The sequence below is a fragment of the Oncorhynchus masou genome, chromosome 11 (genome assembly GCF_036934945.1).
Source record: "Oncorhynchus masou masou isolate Uvic2021 chromosome 11, UVic_Omas_1.1, whole genome shotgun sequence".
In the NCBI taxonomy this organism is placed as follows: Eukaryota; Metazoa; Chordata; class Actinopteri; order Salmoniformes; family Salmonidae; genus Oncorhynchus; species Oncorhynchus masou.
Genome location: NC_088222.1, coordinates 14,562,274 through 14,589,564, shown reverse-complemented (window position 1 = coordinate 14,589,564; position 27,291 = coordinate 14,562,274). Strand labels below are relative to the sequence as shown.

Here is a 27,291-nt window from a genome sequence, read left to right as displayed (position 1 = left end):
TGGCCTGCCTGTGTGGTATGGCCTGCCTGTGGTATGGCCTGCCTGTGTGGTATGGCCTGCCTGTGTGGTATGGCCTGCCTGTGTGGTATGGCCTGCCTGTGTGGTATGGCCTGCCTGTGTGGTATGGCCTGCCTGTGTGGTATGGCCTGCCTGTGTGGTATGGACTGCCTGTGTGGTATGGCCTGCCTGTGTGGTATGGCCTGCCTGTGTGGTATGGCCTGCCTGTGTGGTATGGCCTGCCTGTGTGGTATGGCCTGCCTGTGTGGTATGGCCTGCCTGTGTGGTATGGCCTGCCTGTGTGGTATGGCCTGCCTGTGTGGTATGGCCTGCCTGTGTGGTATGGCCTGCCTGTGTGGTATGGCCTGCCTGTGTGGTATGGCCTGCCTGTGTGGTATGGCCTGCCTGTGTGGTATGGCCTGCCTGTGTGGTATGGCCTGCCTGTGTGGTATGGACTGCCTGTGTGGTATGGCCTGCCTGTGTGGTATGGCCTGCCTGTGTGGTATGGCCTGCCTGTGTGGTATGGCCTGCCTGTGTGGTATGGCCTGCCTGTGTGGTATGGCCTGCCTGTGTGGTATGGACTGCCTGTGTGGTATGGCCTGCCTGTGTGGTATGGCCTGCCTGTGTGGTATGGACTGCCTGTGTGGTATGGCCTGCCTGTGTGGTATGGCCTGCCTGTGTGGTATGGACTGCCTGTGTGGTATGGCCTGCCTGTGTGGTATGGCCTGCCTGTGTGGTATGGCCTGCCTGTGTGGTATGGACTGCCTGTGTGGTATGGACTGCCTGTGTGGTATGCCCTCCCATGGGCTTTGTAGCTTGGATGTGGCTCCTGTGGGGTCTAACTGTCGACCCAAGTGGGATTTGTAGTTCCCTGTGGCTCAGCAGGTCCTGTGGGACCTGTGTGGTTTGTAGTTCTTGTGGCTCAGCAGGTCCTGTGGGATTTGTAGTTCCCAATAGTTTAGGTCCCAGCTCATATCCTGCCTGTGTCTTGGTCCTTGTCCTCCAGCAGCTCAATGAGCTGAGTGAAGCTCTGTTTCACGGCATCCATGTTGTCCACTGAGCTGCCTTCTAGAATCCAGCTCTTCCCTCGGGCCAGAGGCTCCAGCTCAAAATACTTCTTTATCTAACAGAGAAAGAGAGAGAAACAGAGAGAGCTCAGAGGATTGGACACTTATTGAAAACATAAATCAAATCAAATTTTATTTGTCATATGCGCCAAATACAACAGGGGAATGCTTACTCACAAGCCCTTATTAACCAACAATGCTTTAAGAAGTTAAGAAAAAATATAAAAAGAAGTGTTAACTAAAAAATAGATAAGTAAAAATGTTTAAATAATAAGTTACAAATAACGCTAAAAAACATACACAATAGCACAATTGGTTACCGGATCGTACAACGGCAGCCATCTCCTTCGGTGCCATTATGTCAAGGTGAGTAAATAACTGTAACGTTAACTCATTTGTGATGTGTTCTTGATGTGCGGGTGTACAGCATAGTATACCGTAACTGTTTTTGTCTAAATACTGTTCATTCCTCTGTAATTACACCAATATCTGCCAATGCTTGCATTACATATAACAAGAGCCAAGTGGAGACCACAAACTAGACCAAAGTACAAAGATTGTCTTAAGAACTATGCAGGTCCCATGTTGAAAGTCTGCAGGAAAACAAAACAATAACAAGTCCAAAATATTGCAATCAATTCTGAATCAAATGGGAGAAAGATTACCCTCGTGATTTCAACTCCCAGTTGAGCTTAAGCACACAGTACACACTTCTGAAAACAAGCACAGTGTCCAGCTATGTCTAAAATCTGAAAAAGACAAAAACACTGCCACAATCTCTCAGTTCTGCCAATACTGACACGGATTGATAGGTGATGGTCAAGCCAGCATTGCAGACCGTTTCTGTATAGTTTTACTACCTTGTAGGGGGATGCCTGAGACCAGTCCAGTGATATATGGGAGCCACATAGGACCACTCATATATGGGCTGGTAGACTTAAAGCCATAACGGTCCGTCTTTGGGGTGGTTTACTACTGGGGGGGGGGAGATGAGGCATGGCCAGCCAGGCCATAACCATGGAAATAGAATGAGGTGCTTTTCTGTTCTAGTGATTATATTTCTATGGCCATAAGGGGTCTGTAAGACATCAGGGAGTCTCATTGAAGATTTACTACCAGGGTGATGTAAGGCCATGCTGGTCTCCTGGCCATCAGACAGTCTCATTGAAGGTTTACTACCGGGGTGATGTAAGGCCATGCTGGTCTATAGACCATCACACAGTCTCATTGAAGGTGTACCTCCAGGGTGATGTGGTCTCCTGGCAGTCTCATGAAGGTTTACTGGGTGATGTAAGGCTATAGACCATCAGACAGTGGTCAGTACACAGAGAATAAATCAGACAGTGGTCAGTACACAGAGAATAAATACCTGGCAAAGCCCCTGACAGTCAGGTCAGTACACAGAGAATAAATACCTGGCAAAGCCCCTGACAGTCAGGTCAGTACACAGAGAATAAATACCTGGCAAAGCCCCTGACAGTCAGGTCAGTACACAGAGAATAAATACCTGGCAAAGCCCCTGACAGTCAGGTCAGTACACAGAGGAGTCATTTTTCACATTCATAATACTACTGGTTGGGATTATGGATACTATAGCAGGGTTAAGTAGGCATGAAACGGAAGAAAATGCTCAGACTGAGTCAAAAGAGTTATGAAATGCTAGTTGTCATTTTCCATTGCTAAAGTTTTTGCTATGGTGTGTCATAATGAACATGACCCATCACCTGAAGAATAGGAAAAGAGGTCAAATAAATCAAACTAAACAATTTGAGTAAACAGAGACTTAAAAGTGAACTTTTCCAACAGATTCTGTCCATCTGTGTTTAAAGTTTGGCTGTGTGTATCTGTGTGTCTGTCAGTGTCAGTAAGTGGGGACAACTGAGGAAGGGGGAGAGATCATGTTCAAACCCATTCAGAGAATACAGAAGATACCATAGGACACCATACCGTACTGATGGCCAAACCCACAGGAACAGGAGAGATTAGAAACTGCACTAACAGGCTGCAAAAACCTCTGCTGCTCTTGTCCTTTTGTTTCAGAGCAGAAAGGAGAATAAATAAATAATGAAACAAAACATCCTTTGAGCCAAAGCTCCCATAGCATGCCAAGAATGCTGATTAAGATTTCCCTGTCTGGGACTTCATCACTCGCTTACACAATCCTCCCTCCTCCAAAAGAGAGGGAAAGAGAGAAAGAGAGAGAAAGAAAGAAAGAAAGAAGAGAGAGAGAGAGAGAAAGAGAGCAGGAACAGGCGTGGAAGGTGCTGCAGCATTTGTCTATTGTTATTATTTGTGTGTGTGTGTGTGTGTGTGTGTGTGTGTGTGTGTGTGTGTGTGTGTGTGTGTGTGATGATTAATTCAACATAAAGAGAAAGCAACAAGTCTATGAAGTGTTGTTAGATCAGTCATCAACTAGATGTGTGTGTGAAGGAGAGGTTAGATCAGGGACATCAACTAGATTTAGGGAAGAATGATGATTAATTCATCAACTATTTAAAGGAGAAAGTTAGATCAGGGATCATCAACTAGATTTAGAAGAAGTAGGAGATCAACTAGATTTAGAGGAGAGGTTAGATCAGGGATCATCAACTAGATTTAGAAGGAGAGGTTAGATCAGGGACCATCAACTAGATTTAGAAGGAGAGGTTAGATCAGGGATCATCAACTAGATTTAGGAGAGGTTAGATCAGGGATCATCAACTAGATTTAGAAGAAGAGGTTAGATCAGGGATCATCAACTAGATTTAGAAGGAGAGGTTAGATCAGGGACCATCAACTAGATTTAGAAGAAGAGGTTAGATCAGGGATCATCAACTAGATTTAGAAGGAGAGGTTAGATCAGGGATCATCAACTATATTTAGAAGGAGAGGTTAGATCATCAACTAGATTTAGAAGTAGAGGTTAGATCAGGGATCATCAACTAGATTTAGAAGGAGAAGTTAGATCAGGGATCATCAACTAGATTTAGAAGGAGAGGTTAGATCAGGGACCATCAACTAGATTTAGAAGGAGAGGTTAGATCAGGGATCATCAACTAGATTTAGAAGGAGAGGTTAGATCAGGGATCATCAACTAGATTTAGAAGGAGAGGTTAGATCAGGGATCATCAACTAGATTTAGAAGGAGAGGTTAGATCAGGGATCATCAACTAGATTTAGAAGGAGAGGTTAGATCAGGGATCATCAACTAGATTTAGAAGGAGAGGTTAGATCAGGGATTCAACTAGATTTAGAAGGATCATCAACTCAACTAGATTTAGATCATCAACTAGATTTAGAAGGAGTTAGATCAGGGATCATCAACTAGATTTAGAAGGAGAGGTTAGATCAGGGATCATCAACTAGATTTAGAAGAGGTTAGAGGTTTTAGATTAGATCAGGGATCATCAACTAGATTTAGAAGGAGAAGGTTAGATCAGGGATCATCAACTATATTTAGAAGGAGAGGTTAGATCATCAACTAGATTTAGAAGTAGAGGTTAGATCAGGGATCATCAACTAGGGATCATCAACTAGATTTAGAAGGAGAGGTTAGATCAGGGATCATCAACTAGATTTAGAAGGAGAGGTTAGATCAGGGATCATCAACTAGATTTAGAAGGATCAGGGATCATCAACTAGATTTAGAAGGAGAGGTTAGATCAGGGATCATCAACTAGATTTAGAAGGAGAGGTTAGATCAGGGATCATCAACTAGATTTAGAAGGAGAGGTTAGATCAGGGATCATCAACTAGATTTAGAAGGAGAGGTTAGATCAGGGATCATCAACTAGATTTAGAAGGAGAGGTTAGATCATCATCAACTAGATTTAGAAGGATCAGAGATCATCAACTAGTTAGATCAGGGATCATCAACTAGATTTAGAAGGAGAGGTTAGATCATCATCAACTAGATTTAGAAGAAGAGGTTAGATCAGGGATCATCAACTAGATTTAGAAGGAGAGGTTAGATCAGGGATCATCAACTAGATTTAGAAGGAGAGGTTAGATCAGGGATCATCAACTAGATTTAGAAGGAGAAGTTAGATCAGGGATCATCAACTAGATTTAGAAGGAGAGGTTAGATCAGGGACCATCAACTAGATTTAGAAGGAGAGGTTAGATCAGGGATCATCAACTAGATTTAGAAGGAGAGGTTAGATCAGGGATCATCAACTAGATTTAGAAGGAGAGGTTAGATCAGGGATCATCAACTAGATTTAGAAGGAGAGGTTAGATCAGGGATCATCAACTAGATTTAGAAGGAGAGGTTAGATCAGGGATCATCAACATTTAGAAGGAGAGGTTAGATTTAGATTTAGAAGAGAGGTTAGATCAGGGATCATCAACTAGATTTAGAAGAAGAGGTTAGATCAGGGATCATCAACTAGATTTAGAAGGAGAGGTTAGATCAGGGATCATCAACTAGATTTAGAAGGAGAGGTTAGATCAGGGATCATCAACTAGATTTAGAAGGAGAGGTTAGATCAGGGATCATCAACTAGATTTAGAAGGAGAGGTTAGATCATCAACTAGATTTAGAAGTAGAGGTTAGATCAGGGATCATCAACTAGATTTAGAAGTAGAGGTTAGATCAGGGATCATCAACTAGATTTAGAAGGATTTAGAAGGAGAGTTAGATCAGGGATCATCAACTAGATTTAGAAGAGAGGTTAGATCAGGGATCATCAACTAGATTTAGAAGGAGGTTAGATCAGGATTTAGAAGGAGAGGTTAGATCAGGGATCATCAACTAGATTTAGAAGGAGAGGTTAGATCAGGGATCATCAACTAGATTTAGAAGGAGAGGTTAGATCAGGGATCATCAACTAGATTTAGAAGAAGAGGTTAGATCAGGGATCATCAACTAGATTTAGAAGGATTAGATCATCATCAACTAGATTTAGAAGGAGAGGTTAGATCAGGGACCATCAACTAGATTTAGAAGGAGAGGTTAGAGGTTAGATCAGGGATAATCAACTATATTTAGAAGGAGAGGTTAGATCATCAACTAGATTTAGAAGGAGAGGTTAGATCAGGGATCATCAACTAGATTTAGAAGGAGAGGTTAGTTAGATCAGGGATCATCAACTAGATTTAGAAGGAGAGGTTAGATCAGGGATCATCAACTAGATTTAGAAGGAGAGGTTAGATCAGGGATCATCAACTAGATTTAGAAGGAGAGGTTAGATCAGGGATCATCAACTAGATTTAGAAGGAGAGGTTAGATCAGGGATCATCAACTAGATTTAGAAGGAGAGGATTAGATCATCAACTAGATTTAGAAGGATCATCAACTAGATTTAGAAGGAGAGGTTAGATCAGGGATCATCAACTAGATTTAGAAGGAGAGGTTAGATCAGGGATCATCAACTAGATTTAGCCGTTGGCAAAAAAATTGGATGGTCAGGGGTCCCGAACATAATTACAAACAATTTGTAAACTACAAATTGACAGCAAGATGCCTAAACAGATATAATATTTCACTAAAACAAACATTTCAAACCTTGATTAAATGTTATACAAATACCAAACATACAGGAGCACCTACATTGGTTGGAACTGTTTTTACTACCCCCCCCCCCTTAATTATATTGTCTTGACCATTCACCCTCAATGGCACGCACAAACACACACCCACAATCCATGTCTCAATTACCTCAAGGCTAAAAAAATATTTATTTAACCAGTGTACTCCCCTTCATCTACACTGATTGAAGTGGATTTAGTGATCTCAATAAGAGATCATAGATTTCACCTGGTCAGTCAATCTCTTATTTAAAAAAAATCTAAATCAAAAATGATTTAGCAGACACGACTTACAGGAGCAATTAGGGTTAAGTGCCTTGCTCAAGGGCACATCGACCGATTTTTCACCTAGTCAGCTCAGGGATTCCAACCAGCGACCTTATCAGTTACTGGCCCAATGCTCTTAACTGCTAGGCTACCTGCCTCCCTATATCTTTATCTTGTTAGCCTTGTGACCCAGTGTATATCTCTCTATTATGCGTGGTAATACTTTGGAACGGATTTCCAAATCCGCAGCAGATTTGCTGGTGTTTTACAGTCTTTTATGTCCACCTTTTGCTCAGAAAACTGTGTCTAGTCTGGCTAATACACTACAACAATCCACTGTCTGGTGAAACAGACTGACACAGCAGAAAAATGTCCATTGCTCGTTCCTCTCTGCTGGACGTCTCAATAGGGTCAGGAGGGGCAAGTTTCTGGTACCCTCGTTTAGCCCGACGAACATGCAGGCAGAGCTAGCTAACACAAGACAGTTCTGGATCACGAGGCCAACACGCTAAAGATGTGCGAGGGTCATTCAGTGTGTGCAGCAGATAAAGGGTTGAAGCTCTGGCTCTATAGACTGTGGTGGTGGGACCTTTATGTTGTACAGCACAAGATCAATCTGCTCAAAGCTGGGATCAATAGGATGAGTTTCAGGGCTGAAGAGATCAAGTCTGATTGAGGTGATCTTTCCTGACCTTTAAAGGCTGATTAAAAACGCCGGGAGGCCGGGAGAGGAAACCTACAGTAAGACGGTGTTAACCTGAGGCAGGGCCATGTGCGCCAAAGGCCGTTGCAGGGTGCTCATCTGTCCGACTCACCACTTTAAACATAATGATGAAAGGGGTCAGAGCTCACTTGAGGAAAGAGAAACTCAACTAGTACGAAACACGACTGGTCCTCCCATGATGATGAATGATCACAACTTCTCCCATCCAAACCGGCATCTGGAAGACACCCGGGTAATGTCCAGTAGAGAAAACATTTTGAAACAGGAAGTTATCACCTGAGCCAGTTCCTGTTCCATAAGAAATTCAAGCTGAGCTCTCCTCTAATGCATCCTTGGGAGGGAGGTGAGAAAATGAGGGATCAAGGACAGAAGGTATCAAGGACAGGAGGACTCAAGGATTGGACAGCTTTTACACTTTCAGACAGAGCCTACTGTACGTGTTGGTACAGAGCCTACTGTACGTGTTGGCACAGAGACTGCTGTACGTGTTGGCACAGAGCCTACTGTACGTGTTGGCACAGAGACTACTGTACGTGTTGGCACAGAGACTACTGTGCGTGTTGGCACAGAGACTACTGTGCGTGTTGGTACAGAGCCTACTGCGCGTGTTGGTACAGAGCCTACTGCGCGAGTTGGTACAGAGCCTACTGCGCGAGTTGGTACAGAGCCTACTGCGCGAGTTGGTACAGAGCCTACTGTATGGGTTGGCACAGAGCCTACTGTGTGTGTTGGTATAGAGCCTACTGTGTGTGTTGGTACAGAGCCTACTGTGTGTGTTGGTACAGAGCCTACTGTGTGTGTTGGTATAGAGCCTACTGTGTGTGTTGGTATAGAGCCTACTGTGTGTGTTGGTACAGAGCCTACTGTGTGTGTTGGTATAGAGCCTACTGTGTGTGTTGGCACAGAACCTACTGTATCTGTTGGCACAGAACCTACTGTATCTGTTGGTACAGAGCATACTGTGTGTGTTGGCACAGAACCTACTGTATGTGTTGGTACAGAGCCTACTGTACGTGTTGGTACAGAGCCTACTGTACGTGTTGGTACAGAGCCTACTGTACGTGTTGGTACAGAGCCTACTGTACGTGTTGGTACAGAGCCTACTGTACGTGTTGGTACAGAGCCTACTGTACGTGTTGGTACAGAGCCTACTGTATGTGTTGGTACAGAGCCTACTGTATGTTGGTACAGAGCCCATATGTTGGTACAGAGCCTACTGTAAGTGTTGGTACAGAGCCTACTGTATGTGTTGGTACAGAACCTACTGTGTGTGTTGGTACAGAGCCTACTGTATGTGTTGGTACAGAGCCTACTGTATGTGTTGGTACAGAGCCTACTGTAAGTGTTGGTACAGAGCCTACTGTATGTGTTGGTACAGAACCTACTGTGTGTGTTGGTACAGAGCCTACTGTATGTGTTGGTATAGAGCCTACTGTATGTGTTGGTACAGAGCCCATATGTTGGTACAGAGCCCATGTGTTGGTACAGAGCCCACTGTATGTGTTGGTACAGAGCCCATATGTTGGTACAGAGCCCATGTGTTGGTACAGAGCCCATGTGTTGGTACAGAGCCCATGTGTTGGTACAGAGCCCATGTGTTGGTACAGAGCCTACTGTATGTGTTGGTACAGAGCCCATATATGTTGGTACAGAGCCTACTGTATGTGTTGGTACAGAGCCCATGTGTTGGTACAGAGCCCATGTGTTGGTACAGAGCCCATGTGTTGGTACAGAGCCCATGTGTTGGTACAGAGCCTACTGTATGTGTTGGTACAGAGCCCATGTGTTGGTACAGAGCCTACTGTATGATGTGTTGGTACAGAGCCTACTGTATGTGTTGGTACAGAGCCCATGTGTTGGTACAGAGCCTACTGTATGTGTTGGTACAGAGCCCATGTGTTGGTACAGAGCCCATGTGTTGGTACAGAGCCCACGTGTTGGTACAGAGCCCACGTGTTGGTATAGAGCCCATGTGTTGGTACAGAGCCTACTGTATGTGTTGGTACAGAGCCCATGTGTTAGTACAGAGCCTACTGTATGTGTTGGTACAGAGCCCATATGTTGGTACAGAGCCCATGTGTTGGTACAGAGCCCATGTGTTGGTACAGAGCCCATGTGTTGGTACAGAGCCCATGTGTTGGTACAGAGCCTGTGTTGGTACAGAGCCTACTGTATGTGTTGGTGCAGAGCCCATGTGTTGGTACAGAGCCCATATGTTGGTACAGAGCCCATGTGTTGGTACAGAGCCCATGTGTTGGTACAGAGCCTACTGTATGTGTTGGTGCAGAGCCCATGTGTTGGTACAGAGCCCATATGTTGGTACAGAGCCCATATGTTGGTACAGAGCCCATGTGTTGGTACAGAGCCCATGTGTTGGTACAGAGCCCATGTGTTGGTACAGAGCCTACTATATGTGTTGGTACAGAGCCTACTGTATGTGTTGGCACAGAACCTACTGTATGTGTTGGTATAGGGCCTACTGTATGTGTTGGTACAGAGCCTACTGTATGATGTGTTGGTACAGAGCCTACTGTATGTGTTGGTACAGAGCATACTGTATAGGTTGGCACAGAGCCTACTGTATAGGTTGGCACAGAGCAAACTGTGTGTGTTGGTACAGAACCTACTGTATGTGTTGGCACAGAGCCTACTGTGTGTGTTGGCACAGAACCTACTGTATGTGTTGGTACAGAGCCTACTGTATGTGTTGGTACAGAGCCTACTGTATGTGTTGGTACAGAGCCTGTGTTGGTACAGAGCCTACTGTATGTGTTGGTACAGGGCCTACTGTATGTGTTGGTACAGAGCCTACTGTATGTGTTGGTACAGAGCCTACTGTATGTGTTGGTACAGAGCCTACTGTATGTGTTGGTACAGAGCCCATGTGTTGGTACAGAGCCTACTGTATGTGTTGGTACAGAGCCCATATGTTGGTACAGAGCCTACTGTATGTGTTGGTACAGAGCCCATATGTTGGTACAGGGCCTACTGTATGTGTTGGTACAGAGCCTACTGTATGTGTTGGTACAGAGCCTACTGTGTGTGTTGGCACAGAACCTACTGTATGTGTTGGTACAGAGCCTACTGTATGTGTTAGTACAGAGCCTACTGTATGTGTTGGTACAGAGCCTGTGTTGGTACAGAGCCTACTGTATGTGTTGGTACAGAGCCTACTGTATGTGTTGGTACAGAGCCTGTGTTGGTACAGAGCCTACTGTATATGTTGGTACAGGGCCTACTGTATGTGTTGGTACAGAGCCTACTGTATGTGTTGGTACAGAGCCTACTGTGTGTGTTGGCACAGAACCTACTGTATGTGTTGGTACAGAGCCTACTGTATGTGTTAGTACAGAGCCTGTGTTGGTACAGAGCCTACTGTATGTGTTGGTACAGAGCCTACTGTATGTGTTGGTACAGAGCCTACTGTATGTGTTGGTACAGAGCCTGTGTTGGTACAGAGCCTACTGTATGTGTTGGTACAGGGCTTACTGTATGTGTTGGTACAGAGCCTACTGTATGTGTTGGTACAGAGCCTAGTGTATGTGTTGGTACAGAGCCTACTGTATGTGTTGGTACAGAGCCCATGTGTTGGTACAGAGCCTACTGTATGTGTTGGTACAGAGCCCATGTGTTGGTACAGAGCCTACTGTATGTGTTGGTACAGAGCCTACTGTGTGTGTTGGCACAGAACCTACTGTATGTGTTGGTACAGAGCCTACTGTATGTGTTGGTACAGAGCCTGTGTTGGTACAGAGCCTACTGTATGTTGGTACAGAGCCTACTGTACGTGTTGGTACAGAGCCTACTGTATGTGTTGGTACAGAGCCTACTGTATGTGTTGGTACAGAGCCTACTGTATGTGTTGGTACAGAGCCTACTGTATGTGTTGGTACAGAGCCCATATGTTGGTACAGAGCCCATATGTTGGTACAGAGCCTACTGTAAGTGTTGGTACAGAGCCTACTGTATGTGTTGGTACAGAGCCCATGTGTTGGTACAGAGCCCATGTGTTGGTACAGAGCCCATGTGTTGGTACAGAGCCTACTGTATGTGTTGGTACAGAGCCCATATGTGTTGGTACAGAGCCTACTGTATGTGTTGGTACAGAGCCTACTGTATGTGTTGGTACAGAGCCTACTGTGTCTGTATGTGTTGGTACAGAGCCTACTGTATGTGTTGGTACAGAGCCTACTGTATGTGTTGGTACAGAGCCTACTGTATGTGTTGGTACAGAGCCTACTGTATGTGTTGGTACAGAGCCTACTGTATGTGTTGGTACAGAGCCTACTGTATGTGTTGGTACAGAGCCCATGTGTTGGTACAGAGCCCATGTGTTGGTACAGAGCCCATGTGTTGGTACAGAGCCCATGTGTTGGTACAGAGCCCATGTGTTGGTACAGAGCCCATGTGTTGGTACAGAGCCCATGTGTTGGTACAGAGCCCATGTGTTGGTACAGAGCCCATGTGTTGGTACAGAGCCCATGTGTTGGTACAGAGCCCATGTGTTGGTACAGTGTTGGGTACAGAGCACTGTATGAGCCCACGTGTTGGTACAGAGCCCACGTGTTGGTACAGAGCCCACGTGTTGGTACAGAGCCCACGTGTTGGTACAGAGCCCACGTGTTGGTACAGAGCCCACGTTGGTACAGAGCCCATGTGTTGGTACAGAGCCTACTGTATGTGTTGGTACAGAGCCCACGTGTGTTGGTACAGAGCCTACTGTATGTGTTGGTACAGAGCCCACGTGTGTTGGTACAGAGCCCATGTGTTGGTACAGAGCCCATGTGTTGGTACAGAGCCCATGTGTTGGTACAGAGCCCATGTGTTGGTACAGAGCCCATGTGTTGGTACAGAGCCTACTGTATGTGTTGGTACAGAGCCCATGTGTTGGTACAGAGCCCATGTGTTGGTACAGAGCCCATGTGTTGGTACAGAGCCCATGTGTTGGTACAGAGCCCATGTGTTGGTACAGAGCCCATGTGTTGGTACAGAGCCCACGTGTTGGTACAGAGCCCATGTGTTGGTACAGAGCCCATATGTTGGTACAGAGCCCACGTGTTGGTACAGAGCCCACGTGTTGGTACAGAGCCTACTGTATGTTGGTACAGAGCCCACTGTGTTGGTACAGAGCCTACTGTATGTGTTGGTACAGAGCCCACGTGTTGGTACCAGAGGGTGCTGGTACAGAGCCCCCCTGTGTTGGTACAGAGCCACATGTGTTGGTCCACAGCCCAGGAGACCTGTTTCCAGACACCATGTGTTGGTATGTCAGAGCCGGCAGTGTTGGTACCTGTGAGCCCACTGTGTTGGTACAGAACCTTTTACAGGGGGCTACGACTGCCACCTGAACGGGCTGACACCAAATATTGGTACAGAGCCTACTGTATGTGTTGGTACAGAGCCCATGTGTTGGTACAGGAGCCCATGTGTTGGTACAGAGCATGTGTTGGGCTGAGCCCAGTGTTGGTACAGAGCTGGACTGTTGGTACAGAGCCCATGTGTTGGTACAGGGCGCCAGCTGGACTGGTACAGAGCCTACAGGCTGGGTGATGGACAGAGGAGCTGGGTTGGTACAGAGCCCACTGGGCTTGGAGAGCTAGACTGGACTGAGGAGCTGGGCTGGACTGGAAGCTGGGCTGGACTGGAGAGCTGGGCTGGACTGAGGAGCCCTGGACTGGTACCATGGGTGGACTGAGGAGCTGGGCTGGACTGAGGAGCTGGACTGGCGAGCTGGACTGGGCTGGTTAGCTGGATTAGACTTGCGAGCTGGGCTGGGGAGCTGGACTAGACTGGGGAGCTGGACTGGCTAACTGGGCTGGACTAGACTGGGAAGCTGGACAAGACTGGGGAGCTGGGCTGGGGACATGGACTGGGGAGCTGGGCTGGGGACATGGACTGGGGGCTAGGCTGAGGACCTGATGGGCTGACTGGGGACATCTGACTGCTCGGAGGCTTGAGCTGGACTGGGGACTTGGACTGTGGAGCTGGACTGGACTGGGCTGGACTAGCGAGCTGGGCTGGATGAGCGAGCTGGGCTGAGGAGCTGGACTGTGGAGCTGGGGAGCTGGACTGGGGAAATGGACTGGGCGCTCAGCTGGACTGGACTAGCGAGCTAGGCTGGGGAGATGGACTGCGGAGCTGGGCTGGGGAGCTAGGCTGGGCTTGGAGAGCTATCCTGGACTGGGCTGAGGAGCTGGGCTGGACTGGAAGCTGGGCTGGACTGGAGAGCTGGGCTGGACTGAGGAGCTGGGCTGGACTGAGGAGCTGGGCTGGACTGAGGAGCTGGGCTGGACTGAGGAGCTGGACTGGCGAGCTGGACTGGGCTGGTTAGCTGGACATGGACTGGACTGGGGAGCTGGGCTGGGGACATGGACTGGACTGGGGAGCTGGACTGGCTAACTGGGCTGGACTGGACTGGGGGGAGCTGGGCTGGGGACAACTGACTGGGGAGCTGGGCTGGGGACATGGACTGGACTGGGGAGCTGGGCTGGGGACATGGACTGGACTGGGGAGCTGGGCTGGGGACATGGACTGGACTGGGGAGCTGGGCTGGGGACATGGACTGGACTGGGGAGCTGGGCTGGGGACATGGACTGGACTGGGGAGCTGGGCTGGGGACATGGACTGGACTGGGGAGCTGGGCTGGGGACATGGACTGGACTGGGGGGAGCTGCTAGGCTGGGGAGATGGACTGGACTGGGGAGCTGGGCTGGGGACTGGGGAGCTGGGCTGGGGACATGGACTGGGGAGCTGGGCTGGGGACATGGACTGGACTGGGGAGCTGGGCTGGGGACATGGACTGGACTGGGGAGCTGGGCTGGGGACATGGACTGGACTGGGGAGCTGGGCTGGGGACATGGACTGGACTGGGGAGCTGGGCTGGGGACATGGACTGGACTGGGGAGCTGGGCTGGGGACATGGACTGGACTGGGGAGCTGGGCTGGGGACATGGACTGGGGAGCTGGGCTGGGGACATGGACTGGACTGGGGAGCTGGGCTGGGGACATGGACTGGACTGGGGAGCTGGGCTGGGGACATGGACTGGGGAGCTGGGCTGGGGACATGGACTGGGGGGAGCTGGGCTGGGGACATGGAGCTGGCTGGGGAGATGGACTGGGGGGAGCTGGGCTGGGGAGATGGACTGGACTGGGGAGCTGGGCTGGGGACATGGACTGGGGAGCTGGGCTGGGGACATGGACTGGGGAGCTGGGCTGGGGACATGGACTGGACTGGGGAGCTGGGCTGGGGACATGGACTGGACTGGGGAGCTGGGCTGGGGACATGGACTGGGGAGCTAGGCTGGGGAGATGGACTGGACTGGGGAGCTGGGCTGGGGACATGGACTGGGGAGCTAGGCTGGGGAGATGGACTGGACTGGGGAGCTGGGCTGGGGAGATGGACTGGACTGGGGAGCTGGGCTGGGGACATGGACTGGGGAGCTGGGCTGGGGACATGGACTGGACTGGGGAGCTGGGCTGGGGACATGGACTGGACTGGGGAGCTGGGCTGGGGACATGGACTGGACTGGGGAGCTGGGCTGGGGAGATGGACTGGACTGGGGAGCTGGGCTGGGGACATGGACTGGACTGGGGAGCTGGGCTGGGGACATGGACTGGACTGGGGAGCTGGGCTGGGGACATGGACTGGACTGGGGAGCTGGGCTGGGGACATGGACTGGACTGGGGAGCTGGGCTGGGGACATGGACTGGACTGGGGAGCTGGGCTGGGGACATGGACTGGACTGGGGAGCTGGGCTGGGGACATGGACTGGACTGGGGAGCTGGGCTGGGGACATGGACTGGGGAGCTGGGCTGGGGACATGGACTGGGGAGCTGGGCTGGGGACATGGACTGGACTGGGGAGCTGGGCTGGGGACATGGACTGGGGAGCTAGGCTGGGGAGATGGACTGGACTGGGGAGCTGGGCTGGGGACATGGACTGGACTGGGGAGCTGGGCTGGGGACATGGACTGGACTGGGGAGGGGAGCTGGGCTGGGGAGATGGACTGGACTGGGGAGCTGGGCTGGGGACATGGACTGGACTGGGGAGGGGAGCTGGGCTGGGGAGATGGACTGGACTGGGGAGCTGGGCTGGGGACATGGACTGGGGAGCTAGGCTGGGGACATGGACTGGACTGGGGAGCTGGGCTGGGGACATGGACTGGACTGGGGAGCTGGGCTGGGGACATGGATTGGACTGGGGAGCTGGGCTGGGGACATGGACTGGACTGGGGAGCTGGGCTGGGGACATGGACTGGACTGGGGAGCTGGGCTGGGGACATGGACTGGACTGGGGAGCTAGGCTGGGGAGATGGACTGGACTGGGGAGCTGGGCTGGGGACATGGACTGGGGAGCTGGGCTGGGGACATGGACTGGACTGGGGAGCTGGGCTGGGGACATGGACTGGACTGGGGAGCTGGGCTGGGGACATGGACTGGGGAGCTAGGCTGAGGAAATGGATGGACTGGACTGGGGAGCTGGGCTGGGGACATGGACTGGGGAGCTGGGCTGGACTGGACTGGGAGCTGGGCTGGGGACATGGACTGGGGAGCTAGGCTGGGGAGATGGACTGGGGAGCTAGGCTGGGGAGATGGACTGGACTGGGGAGCTGGGCTGGGGACATGGACTGGGGACATGGACTGGGGACATGGACTGGGGACATGGACTGGGGACATGCCATATGTCTTCTGCAGTATCAATCTTTTTATTTTTTTATTTTACCTTTATTTAACTAGGCAAGTCAGTTAAGAACAAATTCTTATTTTCAATGACGGCCTAGAAACAGTGGGTTAACTGCCTTGTTCAGGGGTAGAACAACAGATTTGTACCTTGTCAGCTCAGGAAATCAAAATTGCAACCTTTCGATTACTAGTCAAATGCTCTAAACACTAGGCTACCCTGCCGCCCCAGGGTAGCTGTTCAGACAGCAATTTGATAAATCCACAAAAGACAAATAAAACAACTGCAGTGGAGGGAATAATATTTCATTTTGGAGTAGACGAGGGCCTAGCGGTGGGTCTAGCGGTGGGCCTAGCGGTGGGGATTCCTCTGTAGTGAATCATTCTCTGACTGACAGGTGACCCAAAATAACACCAAGATACTCTGAAATCTACCAATTCACCTGAAAAATGAGATTCCATCGCGTAGGTGTGATGTACAGCTCATATGTCAGACTGAAGTCAGATTTTTGGTAATAGCTCTAGTTTTTTTTATTTTAAAATGTGAATATCGGGACCGTTCCAAAGCAAACCTTCTGTAAGACCTTTAACATCCTTGGGATCATCCCTGCTATTTCCCCACTGCAGTGGAGGGAATAATATTTCACTTTGGAGTAGTCGAGGGCCTAGCGGTGGGGATTCCTCTGTGGTAAAGCATTCTTCATGAGGTAGTTCAGTAACCAACGCTGAGCCAAGACCTGATTCACATATCAAAACAGCAGAGACGCTAAGAACACTAATACAAGGCTTTTGTACATTGCGCGAACTTGTCCTGTATGTCCAACTCGTCCATTGGCGTACTGATACACCATAATACATCTAATGACATACATCAACAGTTTGCACAGCAGCTTTCACGGAGGAGTGCCGATCCTATGTATTATGTTCTGCCGCCTTGATAGAACGCTGCCCTTATACATGAAAAGGAACCATCTGGTGCCATCATTCATCTGTGTTATGAATCTCTCCTCACGCCATGACGAGTGATGCCACTTCCAGTATGTATAGCTTGGTGTGCGAGATGTTATGACTGCTGGAGTGAAGTGGATGGCTGGGGCCGAAGCAGAGTTAGGTAGTCCATTATTCACACACTGCATAGCGGACTGGGTCTGGCTGGCTCACCCCTCAGTGTCTTCAGAGCCAGAACATTGGAAACACATTGGGGTGAGGCAGGAGGCTCCATCGGTCGGGGGCCACAGTCTAGAGATTTATCCCAAACGGCACCCTAATCCCTATACAGTGTACTACTTTTGACCAGAGCCATATGCACTACATAGGAAATAGGGTGCCATTTCCAGAGACACATGTTGGAGCAGAGGAGGTTGAGGCTCCACTCGAACACATCAGAGCCACAGTAACACACTCCCTCAAGGGCTGGCCATCACACAGAGAGGCCTCATGGAACACTGGAGATATTGCCGACATCAATCCATATACATGGAAACACTTGAGTAAATGAGGGACAGTAAATATATTGAAAGCAGGTGTTTCTACACAGGTGTGGTTCCTGATTTAATTAACCATTTACACTCATTGGAATTGGCCTATACAGATAGAGCTACATTGAAATGTTTCTTACAGAAGAAATATGAAAGCATATGCATAAGCATGGTAGCAATTGAAAAGGAACATTTAGGAGATTATGGGAAAATTATTAGACCAAAGTTGAAGAGTTCACCGGGCACAAGAATGAATCCAAAACATTACACTGTTGATTTTATGTGCATTTTACATTTACTGTGCTTTTCTCTGCATTTCTTGACAGCGAAATCTGAAAATACTCTGGATACATTCAGGAACATGATAAGAATATTCCTGGAAAATGTGGGGTGCAACATAAAATTAAGTGCAAGAGTTTGAGTCAGAGGACGAACTGGTGTCTCCAAGTGGTCACACACCTCTCCAAAGTGTTCACAGTTCTGAAGAAATGTAAATGCACATTTATGACTCAAAGGACAGTCTTCAACTATAAGCAACTAGAGCAAGCACACAACCCTGCATCCCCGCCATCACACAACTACTGCTGTTTACGCAATCTAAAAAACGTCCCACTATAAATTGCAATCTAGGTCAAGTGGGCAAAATTAGAAAGCTTGTTCTATTACCAACATGACTAGCTAAAATTAAAATCTATATGATATTACAGTGTTAGGCTTTCACAAGCCAATTCAGAGAAACAGATGGGCATTGTGATGTGCATAGAATGGAGTCATGAATGCATTGAGGTGCATGTTCTGCAGTGAATTTTCTTCACAATAGACAAACGTAGGCTCAGTCTATTCTGAACAACACAAGGTATGATGCCATGTTTTCTGATATGGAAATGTGAAGTGTACATTTGAACAACCAGATGTCATGGCATATTATTTACATTGTTTTCATGCTCATCAAGCCATTCAGTGACCATTCATGTCCCGCGGATGGGGGCATTGTCATCCTATGGGGGCATAGCCATGGTAGCCAAAACAATGGCCTGCCCAGCATTTTCATACATGACCCTAATGGGATGTTAATTGCTTAACTGATAAGTGTCTAAATTGGAACGCAGTGGCTATACAATAACATGCTTATGGGAGATTCTGGAGCAGCACTGAGACAGCGTTTTCCACAACCAAATCAACAAAATACCAAATCATGGAATTTCTTGTGGAAGAATGGTGTCGCATCCTTACAATGGAGTTCTAGACACTTATAGAATCTATGTCAAGGTGCATCACACACACATACACACATACACAGAACCAGACTTCCCAATCAGACATACAGACCTGGAAATCTAATTGGTGAAAAATACCTATTGGTGAAAATAAAGTTCTGAACCGAGTACGACCCTGCCTCACACAGGAAGCGGCGCAGGTCCTAATCCAGGCACTTGTCATCTCCCGTCTGGATTACTGCAACTCGCTGTTGGCTGGGCTCCCTGCCTGTGCCATTAAACCCCTACAACTCATCCAGAACGCCGCAGCCCGTCTGGTGTTCAACCTTCCCAAGTTCTCTCACGTCACCCCGCTCCTCCGCTCTCTCCACTGGCTTCCAGTTGAAGCTCGCATCCGCTACAAGACCATGGTGCTTGCCTACGGAGCTGTGAGGGGAACGGCACCGCAGTACCTCCAGGCTCTGATCAGGCCCTACACCCAAACAAGGGCACTGCGTTCATCCACCTCTGGCCTGCTCGCCTCCCTACCACTGAGGAAGTACAGTTCCCGCTCAGCCCAGTCAAAATTGTTCGCTGCTCTGGCCCCCCAATGGTGGAACAAACTCCCTCACGACGCCAGGACAGCGGAGTCAATCACCACCTTCCGGAGACACCTGAAACCCCACCTCTTTAAGGAATACCTAGGATAGGATAAAGTAATCCTTCTCACCCCCCCTTAAATGATTTAGATGCACTATTGTAAAGTGGCTGTTCCACTGGATGTCATAAGGTGAATTCACCAATTTGTAAGTCGCTCTGGATAAGAGCGTCTGCCAAATGACTTAAATGTAATGTAAATGGTTTGAACCTCACAAAAAGTAACGGTTTATATCGTTCCTTTCTGTTGAAATACATTTTTTACATTTAGCTTGACATGAAATGACTTCACCTATCAGTGCAAACAGAGCAGCTTGCTATGCAGCGGGCAAGATCCAGCTGTTTGCATGCAGTGGACAGACGTGTAGGGTGAGATGTGTCAGAAACTTTGCGTGTAGGGAGAAAACGATAGAGGTTGGAGGAGGAGGCTTTGCGTGTAGGTAGAAAACGATAGAGGTTGGAGGAAGAGGCTTTGCGTGTAGGGAGAAAACGATAGAGGTTGGAGGAGGAGGCTTTGCGTGTAGGTAGAAAACGATAGAGGTTGGAGGAGGAGGCTTTGCTTGTAGGGAGAAAACGATAGAGGTTGGAGGAGGAGGCTTTGCGTGTAGGGAGAAAACGATAGAGGTTGGAGGAGGAGGCTTTGTAGGTAGAAAAACGTGTAGGGAGAAAACGATAGAGGTTGGAGGAGGAGGCTTTGGTTAGAGGTTGGAGGAGGAGGCTTTGCGTGTAGGGAGAAAACGATAAAGGTTGGAGGAGGAGGCTTTGCGTGTAGGTTGGAGGAGGAGGCTTTGCGTGTAGGGAGAAAACGATAGAGGTTGGAAGAGGAGGCTTTGCTTGTAGGGAGAAAACGATAGAGGTTGGAGGAGGAGGCTTTGCGTGTAGGGAGAAAACGATAAAGGTTGGAGGAGGAGGCTTTGCGTGTAGGTAGAAAACGATAGAGGTTGGAGGAGGAGGCTTCGCTTGTAGGGAGAAAACGATAGAGGTTGGAGGAGGTTCCCTGAACCGGTTCCAACCTCCGGTGCCAGTGGCTGTTTACAATATGTAGTTGTGCATTTAACCTAATGGATAGGATAGTTCTGCAAAACACTGCTGTTGGTTTGAATGCCTGTATACTGTACTGCCTCTGCAAACAGTCAGACACGTGCGCTTTAGATAATGATACAGCTGTAATTCAATACCATACAGCCCATTGAACACAGCAAATCTGTGCTGTTTACAACGTGCAATACCATGAACATGTGTAGGGAAGGGATGACACATAAATGAGAAGTTCATTTAAATAATGAACTATGGTATATTAAATGAGTATTGCAGATAGATTTGTTCAGTGGCCACAGCTGAACTGAACAGATAAAAGTAGCACCACAAAAGACTAAACAGAAAGTAAACAGTGCCACTTGGAGAACCACTTCCTTGTGAACGGTTGTGTGAAAGGGTACAAAACAAAAGCAGTGTTTTTATCATGATCAACAAAGACATCTATAATGTTTTTAATATGGAAAAGTTGTGTTTGATTGAGTGTGTTAAGAGTGTTGGTGACTAAGTGGCAGCTGGATTCACAGTCGACTAATATAGAGGACTTTGAAAACAAGTAAATTCACATGAAAAGGCTCAAAGGGAATGTCATACATTAAGGAACTGAGTGAAATCCATCCAAGATTTGAAAAGCTTGTTTTTAATGATAAATATTACAGCTTGCTCTCATTCTTTGGTGGAATTTTCATTTGATATTACAGTTGATAAGAAACAAATACGATATGCCACTTTTCTTCAACATTTGTGCCAGTCTGCACCACAGGTGGTAGGTATTGCTCAACCTGCTCTTATTTTCTCCATAAACTCAAGTGGAATGTTCTGGGTTCTTGGCTCGTGGACCAATGACACTGTGGAGGGAGGTAGACCTGGGTTCACTTACTCTGAAATCTTTAAAATACTTTTGAGTGCTTGCTTTAGCCTGCCTGGAGGGACGGGTAGTTGGGCTGGGCACTTTTGGGACTTTTCTTTTGGTTCCAATGCAACAGGCAAGCTCAACCAAGCACAGCAAAACCATTTCAAAATAATTTTGAATACTATTTAAACCCAGGTTAGGAGGGAAAACTCAACGATAGCCTGTGGAGTCTGTTGGAATCTGTGTTTGTGTCCTTGTTCGTCCCTGTGCTCAGAGACTCAGACAGACCGCACGCCCTCCTCTCTCCGCTCCGACCAGAACAACGGGACTCTGTTTTCTGCCGAGGGATGGGAATTCACTCAGGCGACGTTGGCATCGCTGTACACCACGGATGCCAAGGCCAGTGTCTGAACAGCAGGAGCAACACCAAACCACACACACACACCATCCAGACGCACGCACGCACAGAACCACCGTGACAATCCCCCCCCCATCTTTCTCATATGATACAGCCTACTGTCTGGAAGAACCACCATGCCTGGTAAAACTGCAGGAATCACAGTGACATCACTTTCTCCGTCTGAAGCCCAAGACAATAAGGCAAGGCAACATGTCTTGGCAGCCCCTTAGAAATAACACTTTCACTCATGGCTTTAGGTAGTACGCAAGAAAGACTATTACCTCCCTCCCAACCCAACACATTGTGTGTGTGTGTGTGTGTGTGTGTGTGTGTGTGTGTGTGTGTGTGTATTCCCTCCATGCAGATCATGAGCACACGTGCACAGTCAGTGAGTAAGCCACTCTACTCTCATCCTCATTATAAAAACAGGCTCTGCTCTCATCCTCATTATAAAAAACAGGCTCTGCTCCCATCCTCATTATAAAACAGGCTCTGCTGTTATCCTCATTATAAAAAACAGGCTCTGCTCTCATCCTCATTATAAAAACAGGCTCTGCTCTCATCCTCATTATAAAAAACAGGCTCTGCTCTCATCCTCATTATAAAAAACAGGCTCTGCTCTCATCCTCATTATTATAAAAACAGGCTCCTCTCCCATCCTCATTATAAAACAGGCTGTGCTGTTATCCTCATTTTAAACAAAGGCTTTTGCTCGTTGATGCCATTCCCTTAAAACTTCTTTGGGATAGGGGGCAGCATTTTCACTTTTGGATGAAAAGCGTGCCCAGAGTGAACTGCCTCCGACTCAGTCCCAGATGCTAATATATGCATATTATTAGTAGTATTGGATAGAAAACACTGAAGTTTCTAAAACTGTTTGAATTATGTCTGTGAGTATAACAGAACTCATATGGCAGGCAAAAACCTGAGAAAAAATCCAAACAGGAAGTGGGAAATCTGGGGTTTGTAGTTTTTTAACTCAGCCCCTATCGAATTCAGTGGGATATGGGTTATTTTGCACTTCCTAAGGCTTCCACTATATGTCAACCATCTTTAGAATGTTGTTTCAGGCTGCTCCTGTGAAGGGGGGGTCAGATGGGAGCTGTTTGACTAAGGGGTCTGCCAGCAGCCTCGTTCTCAGTCACGCGAGGTGAGAGGTATCTCTTGTTCCATTGCTTTTCTACAGACAATGGAAATCTCCGGTTGGAACATTATTGAACATTTATGATAAAAACATCCTAAAGATTGATTCCATACTTAGTTTGACAAGTTTGTTCGACCTGTAATATATCTTTTTGAACTCTTCGTCCGACTGGAGCTGAACGGGCTTTTGGATTTGTTTACCAAACGCCCTAACAAAAGAAGCTATTTGGACATAAATAGACATAAATGATGGACATTATCGAACAAAACAAACATTGTGGAACTGCGATTCCTGGGAGTGCATTCTGATGAAGATCATCAAAGTTAAGTTAATATTTATAATGCTATTTATGACTAATGTTGACTGCGCAACATGGCGGATATTTCTTTTGGCTGGTTTGGGCTCTGAGTGCCGTTCTCAGATTATGTTTTTTAAAAATCTGACACAGAAGTGTATCTAAAGTTCCATGCATAGCACTTGAATTTTCATCAACATTTATAATGAGTATTTCTGTGAATTCATGTGGCTCTCTGCAATATCACTGCATGTTTTGGAACTACTGAACATAACACGCCAATGTAAAATAAGATTTTTGGATATAAATATGAACTTTACCGAACAAAACATACATGTATTGTGTAACATGAAGTCCTATGAGTGTCATCTGATGAAGAAGACCATCAAAGGTTAGTAATTAATTTTATCTCTATTTGTGCTTTTTGTGACTCCTCTCTTTGGCTGGAAAAATGGCTGAGTTTTTCTGTGAGTTGGTGGTGACATAACATAATCGTTTGTGGAGCTTTCGCTGTAAAGCATTTTTGAAATCAGACACTGTGGCTGGATTAACAAGAATTTTATTTTTAAAATGGTGCCTAATACTTGTATGTTTGAGAAATTTGATTTATGAGATTTTTGTTGATTTGTATTTGTCGCCCTGCAATTTCATTGGCTGTTGGAGCTAGCAGAACCCCAGTCCTAGACAGATTAAGCCTCCACTCTCTCAATAACTAACTCTCTGGGGTTATTTACTTTCCACGTCCACCGGTCTGGGGAGACTGCCTTCCCCTCTGTGTAGTAATGGGAGTCAATGCCTTTCCTTTAAAAATAATCCGCTGGGGTCTCACCCCTCCTCCTTTCCCCTGATTTGAGTAATAATAAAATGACCTTGGCTGCAACACGGCACTGTAGACACTAGACAGAGCATCCCTCCCCAGCATCTGTACCGAATGGAGTTATGACTGACTGATAGGGACAGACGCCTAGGAAACCCACAACACATTGAGCTGCTAGCAGAGGAAGACATCGTCCAGATGACAATCCATCTAGCCATCGTCTGCCCTCTACCTCGTCCCTCGTACCTGGACGTGTAGCATATCAGAGATACTAGCATTTCCTTTGAACCTTAAACTGTTGCAGATGTATGTCTAAGAGGAAATACTTTGGCCCCCATTGCTGTACAGTGTCTTAGGTTTCCTGAAAAGGTGCTTTAAATCCCATGTATTATTAAGAGTAATGATTTGTTACTTCTACAGCATTATCTGATGAACATTGGTGTAAAGGCAGTGCTCAAAGTGAATAGCATCCATCGTTAAAAAGAAACGAGAGCTTTTCATCGGCCTCGATCAATTAGACATATTATATGATGTTTTGTGGGCCGTAGATTTTCTCTCCTCTTATTGAAAGATGTGTTTGAGAGTTGGCAAAAGCCATGTGTGTCTCACAGACAAACAAGGAAAGAAAGAGAGGGGGGGGAAGTGAGGGTGAGAACGAGAGCGGGGGAGAATATGAGAGAGGGGGGGAGAATGAGAGAGAGAGGGGGAGCATGAGAGAGAGGGGGGAGCATGAGAGAGAGGGGGGAGCATGAGAGAGAGGGGGGAGCATGAGAGAGGGGGGAGAATGAGAGAGAAAGAGGGAGAATGAGAGAGAAAGAGAGAAAGAGAGAGAAAGAGGGAGAGGGGGAAGAGGGAGAATGAGAGAGAGAAAGAGGGAAAGAGAGAGGGTAAGAGAAAGAGGGGAGAGGAATCCAGACACCATTGTGTGGCGCTCCTGTCCCAACAGGCTGGCAGAGAGCATTCTGCGAGAAAGGTCACCTCGCCGCGCCAGGAAAGGTCAAACAAAGGGGCTGTGTCTGGTGGAACTGGCCTCCTTTTGTCACTGTCTCCACCACCACCTGTGTCACGTCTACCTTGCCATTGTAGCACCCAGTACTGTCTAGACTGCTGCGTGTGTGGCGTATACATTTACAGACTTAAGTATACTAAACGGTACAATATCCATTCATGCATTTGTCTCATCATCAAGCCTCAGAGAATTACAGTGCCTTCAGAAAGAATTGATACTAAAGGTCGACCGATTAATTGGAATGGCCGATTAATTTGGGCCGATTTCAAGGGCAGAACGACAGATTTTCACCTTGTCAGCTCGGGGGATTCAATCTTGCAACCTTACAGTTAACTAGTCCAACGCTCTAACCACCTGCCTCTCATTGCACTCCACGAGGAGACTGCCTGTTACGCGAATGCAGTAAGCCAAGGTAAGCTAGCACTAAACTTATCTTAAAAAAAAAATCAATCAATCATAATCACTAGTTAACTACACATGGTTGGTGATATTACTAGTTTATCTAGCGTGTCCTGCGTTGTATATAATCGATGCGGTGCATATCGTTGCTCCAATGTGTACCTAACCATGAACATCAATGTCTTTCTTAAAATCAATACACAGAAGTATATATTTTTAAACCTGCATATTTAGCTAAAATAAATCCAGGTTAGCAGGCAATATTAACCAGGTGAAATTGTGTTACTTCTCTTGCGTTCATTGCACGCAGAGTCAGTGTATATGCAACAGTTTGGGTCGCCTAATTTGCCAGAATTTTACGTAATTACGACATAACATTGACGGTTGTGCAATGTAACAGGAATATTTAGACTAATGGTTCCGTATTTCACTGAAAGAATAAACGTCTTGTTTTCGAGATGATAGGTCATTAATATGGTCGAATCCGGAAACTAAGGCTCGTATTTCTGTGTGTTACTATGTTATAACGAAGTCTATGATTTGATAGAGCAGTCTGACTGAGCGATGGTAGGCAGCAGCAGGCTCGTAAGCATCCATTCAAACAGCACCTTTGTGCGTTTTGCCAGCAGCTCTTCGTTGTGCGTCAAGCATTGCGCTGTTTATGACTTCGAGCCTATCAACTCCCGAGATTAGGCTTGTGTAACAGATGTGAAATGGCTAGCTAGTTAGCGGGGTGCGTGCTAATAGCGTTTCAAACGTCACGCTCGCTGAGACTTGGAGTGGTTGTTCCCCTTGCTCTGCAAGGGCCGCGGCTTTTGTTGAGCAATGGGTAACGCTGCTTCAAGGGTGGCTGTTGTCAATATGTTCCTGGTTCGAGCCCACATAGGAGCGAGGAGAGGGACGGAAGCTATACTGTTACACTGGCAATACGATAGTGCCTATAAGAACATCCAATAGTCAAAGGTATATGAAATACAAATGGTATAGAGAGAAATAGTCCTATAATTCCTATAATAACTATAACCTAAAACTTCTTACCTGGGAATATTGAAGACTCATGTTAAAAAGGGACCACCAGCTTTCATATGTTCTCATGTTCTGAGCAAGGAACTTAAACGTTAGCTTTCTTACATGGCACATATTGCACTTTTACTTTCTTCTCCAACACTTTGTTTTTGCATTATTTAAACCAAATTGAACAGGTTTCATTATTTGAGGCTAAATTGATTTTATTGATGTATTATATTAAGTTAAAATAAGTGTTAATTCAGTATTGTTGTAATTGTCATTATTAATCGGTAATCGGCTCATTTTTGGTCCTCCAATAATCGGTATTGGCGTTGAAAAATCATAATCGGTCAACCTCTAACTCACACCCCTTGACATATTCCACATTTTGTTGTGTTACAAGCCTGAATTAAAAATGGATGAAATCTTTTTTTTTGCTCAACCATCAACACACAATACCCCATAATGATGAAGTTGAAACATGTTTAGACATTGTTGAAAATGTATTGAAAATGAAAAACTGAAATATAATTCACATAAGTGTTTATACCCCCATGCTATGACACTCAAAATTTAGCTCCGGTGCATCCAATTTCCTTTGATTATCAAATCAAATCTTATTTGTCACATGCTTTGTAAACAACTTACTTACGGGCCCTTCCCAACAAAGCAGAGAGAGGAAAAAAGTAAAATAATATTAAAAAATAATAACACAAGGAATAAATACACAATGAGTAAGGATAACTTGGCTATATGTA

The 27,291-nt window shown here is 46.9% G+C and overlaps 1 protein-coding gene across 1 annotated transcript in view; it reads right to left on the bottom strand.

The window, feature by feature from the left end:
• Positions 1-487: 487 nt before the first annotated feature.
• LOC135548160 (ADP-ribosylation factor-like protein 15) overlaps positions 488-27,291 on the bottom strand; it is a 78,051-nt gene continuing 51,247 nt past the window's right edge. The window contains exon 5 of the mRNA XM_064977479.1: positions 488-1,120. Within this exon, the coding sequence (XP_064833551.1) occupies positions 968-1,120 (153 nt within the window). The 3' untranslated portion in view covers positions 488-967. The remainder of the gene's footprint in view (positions 1,121-27,291) is intronic.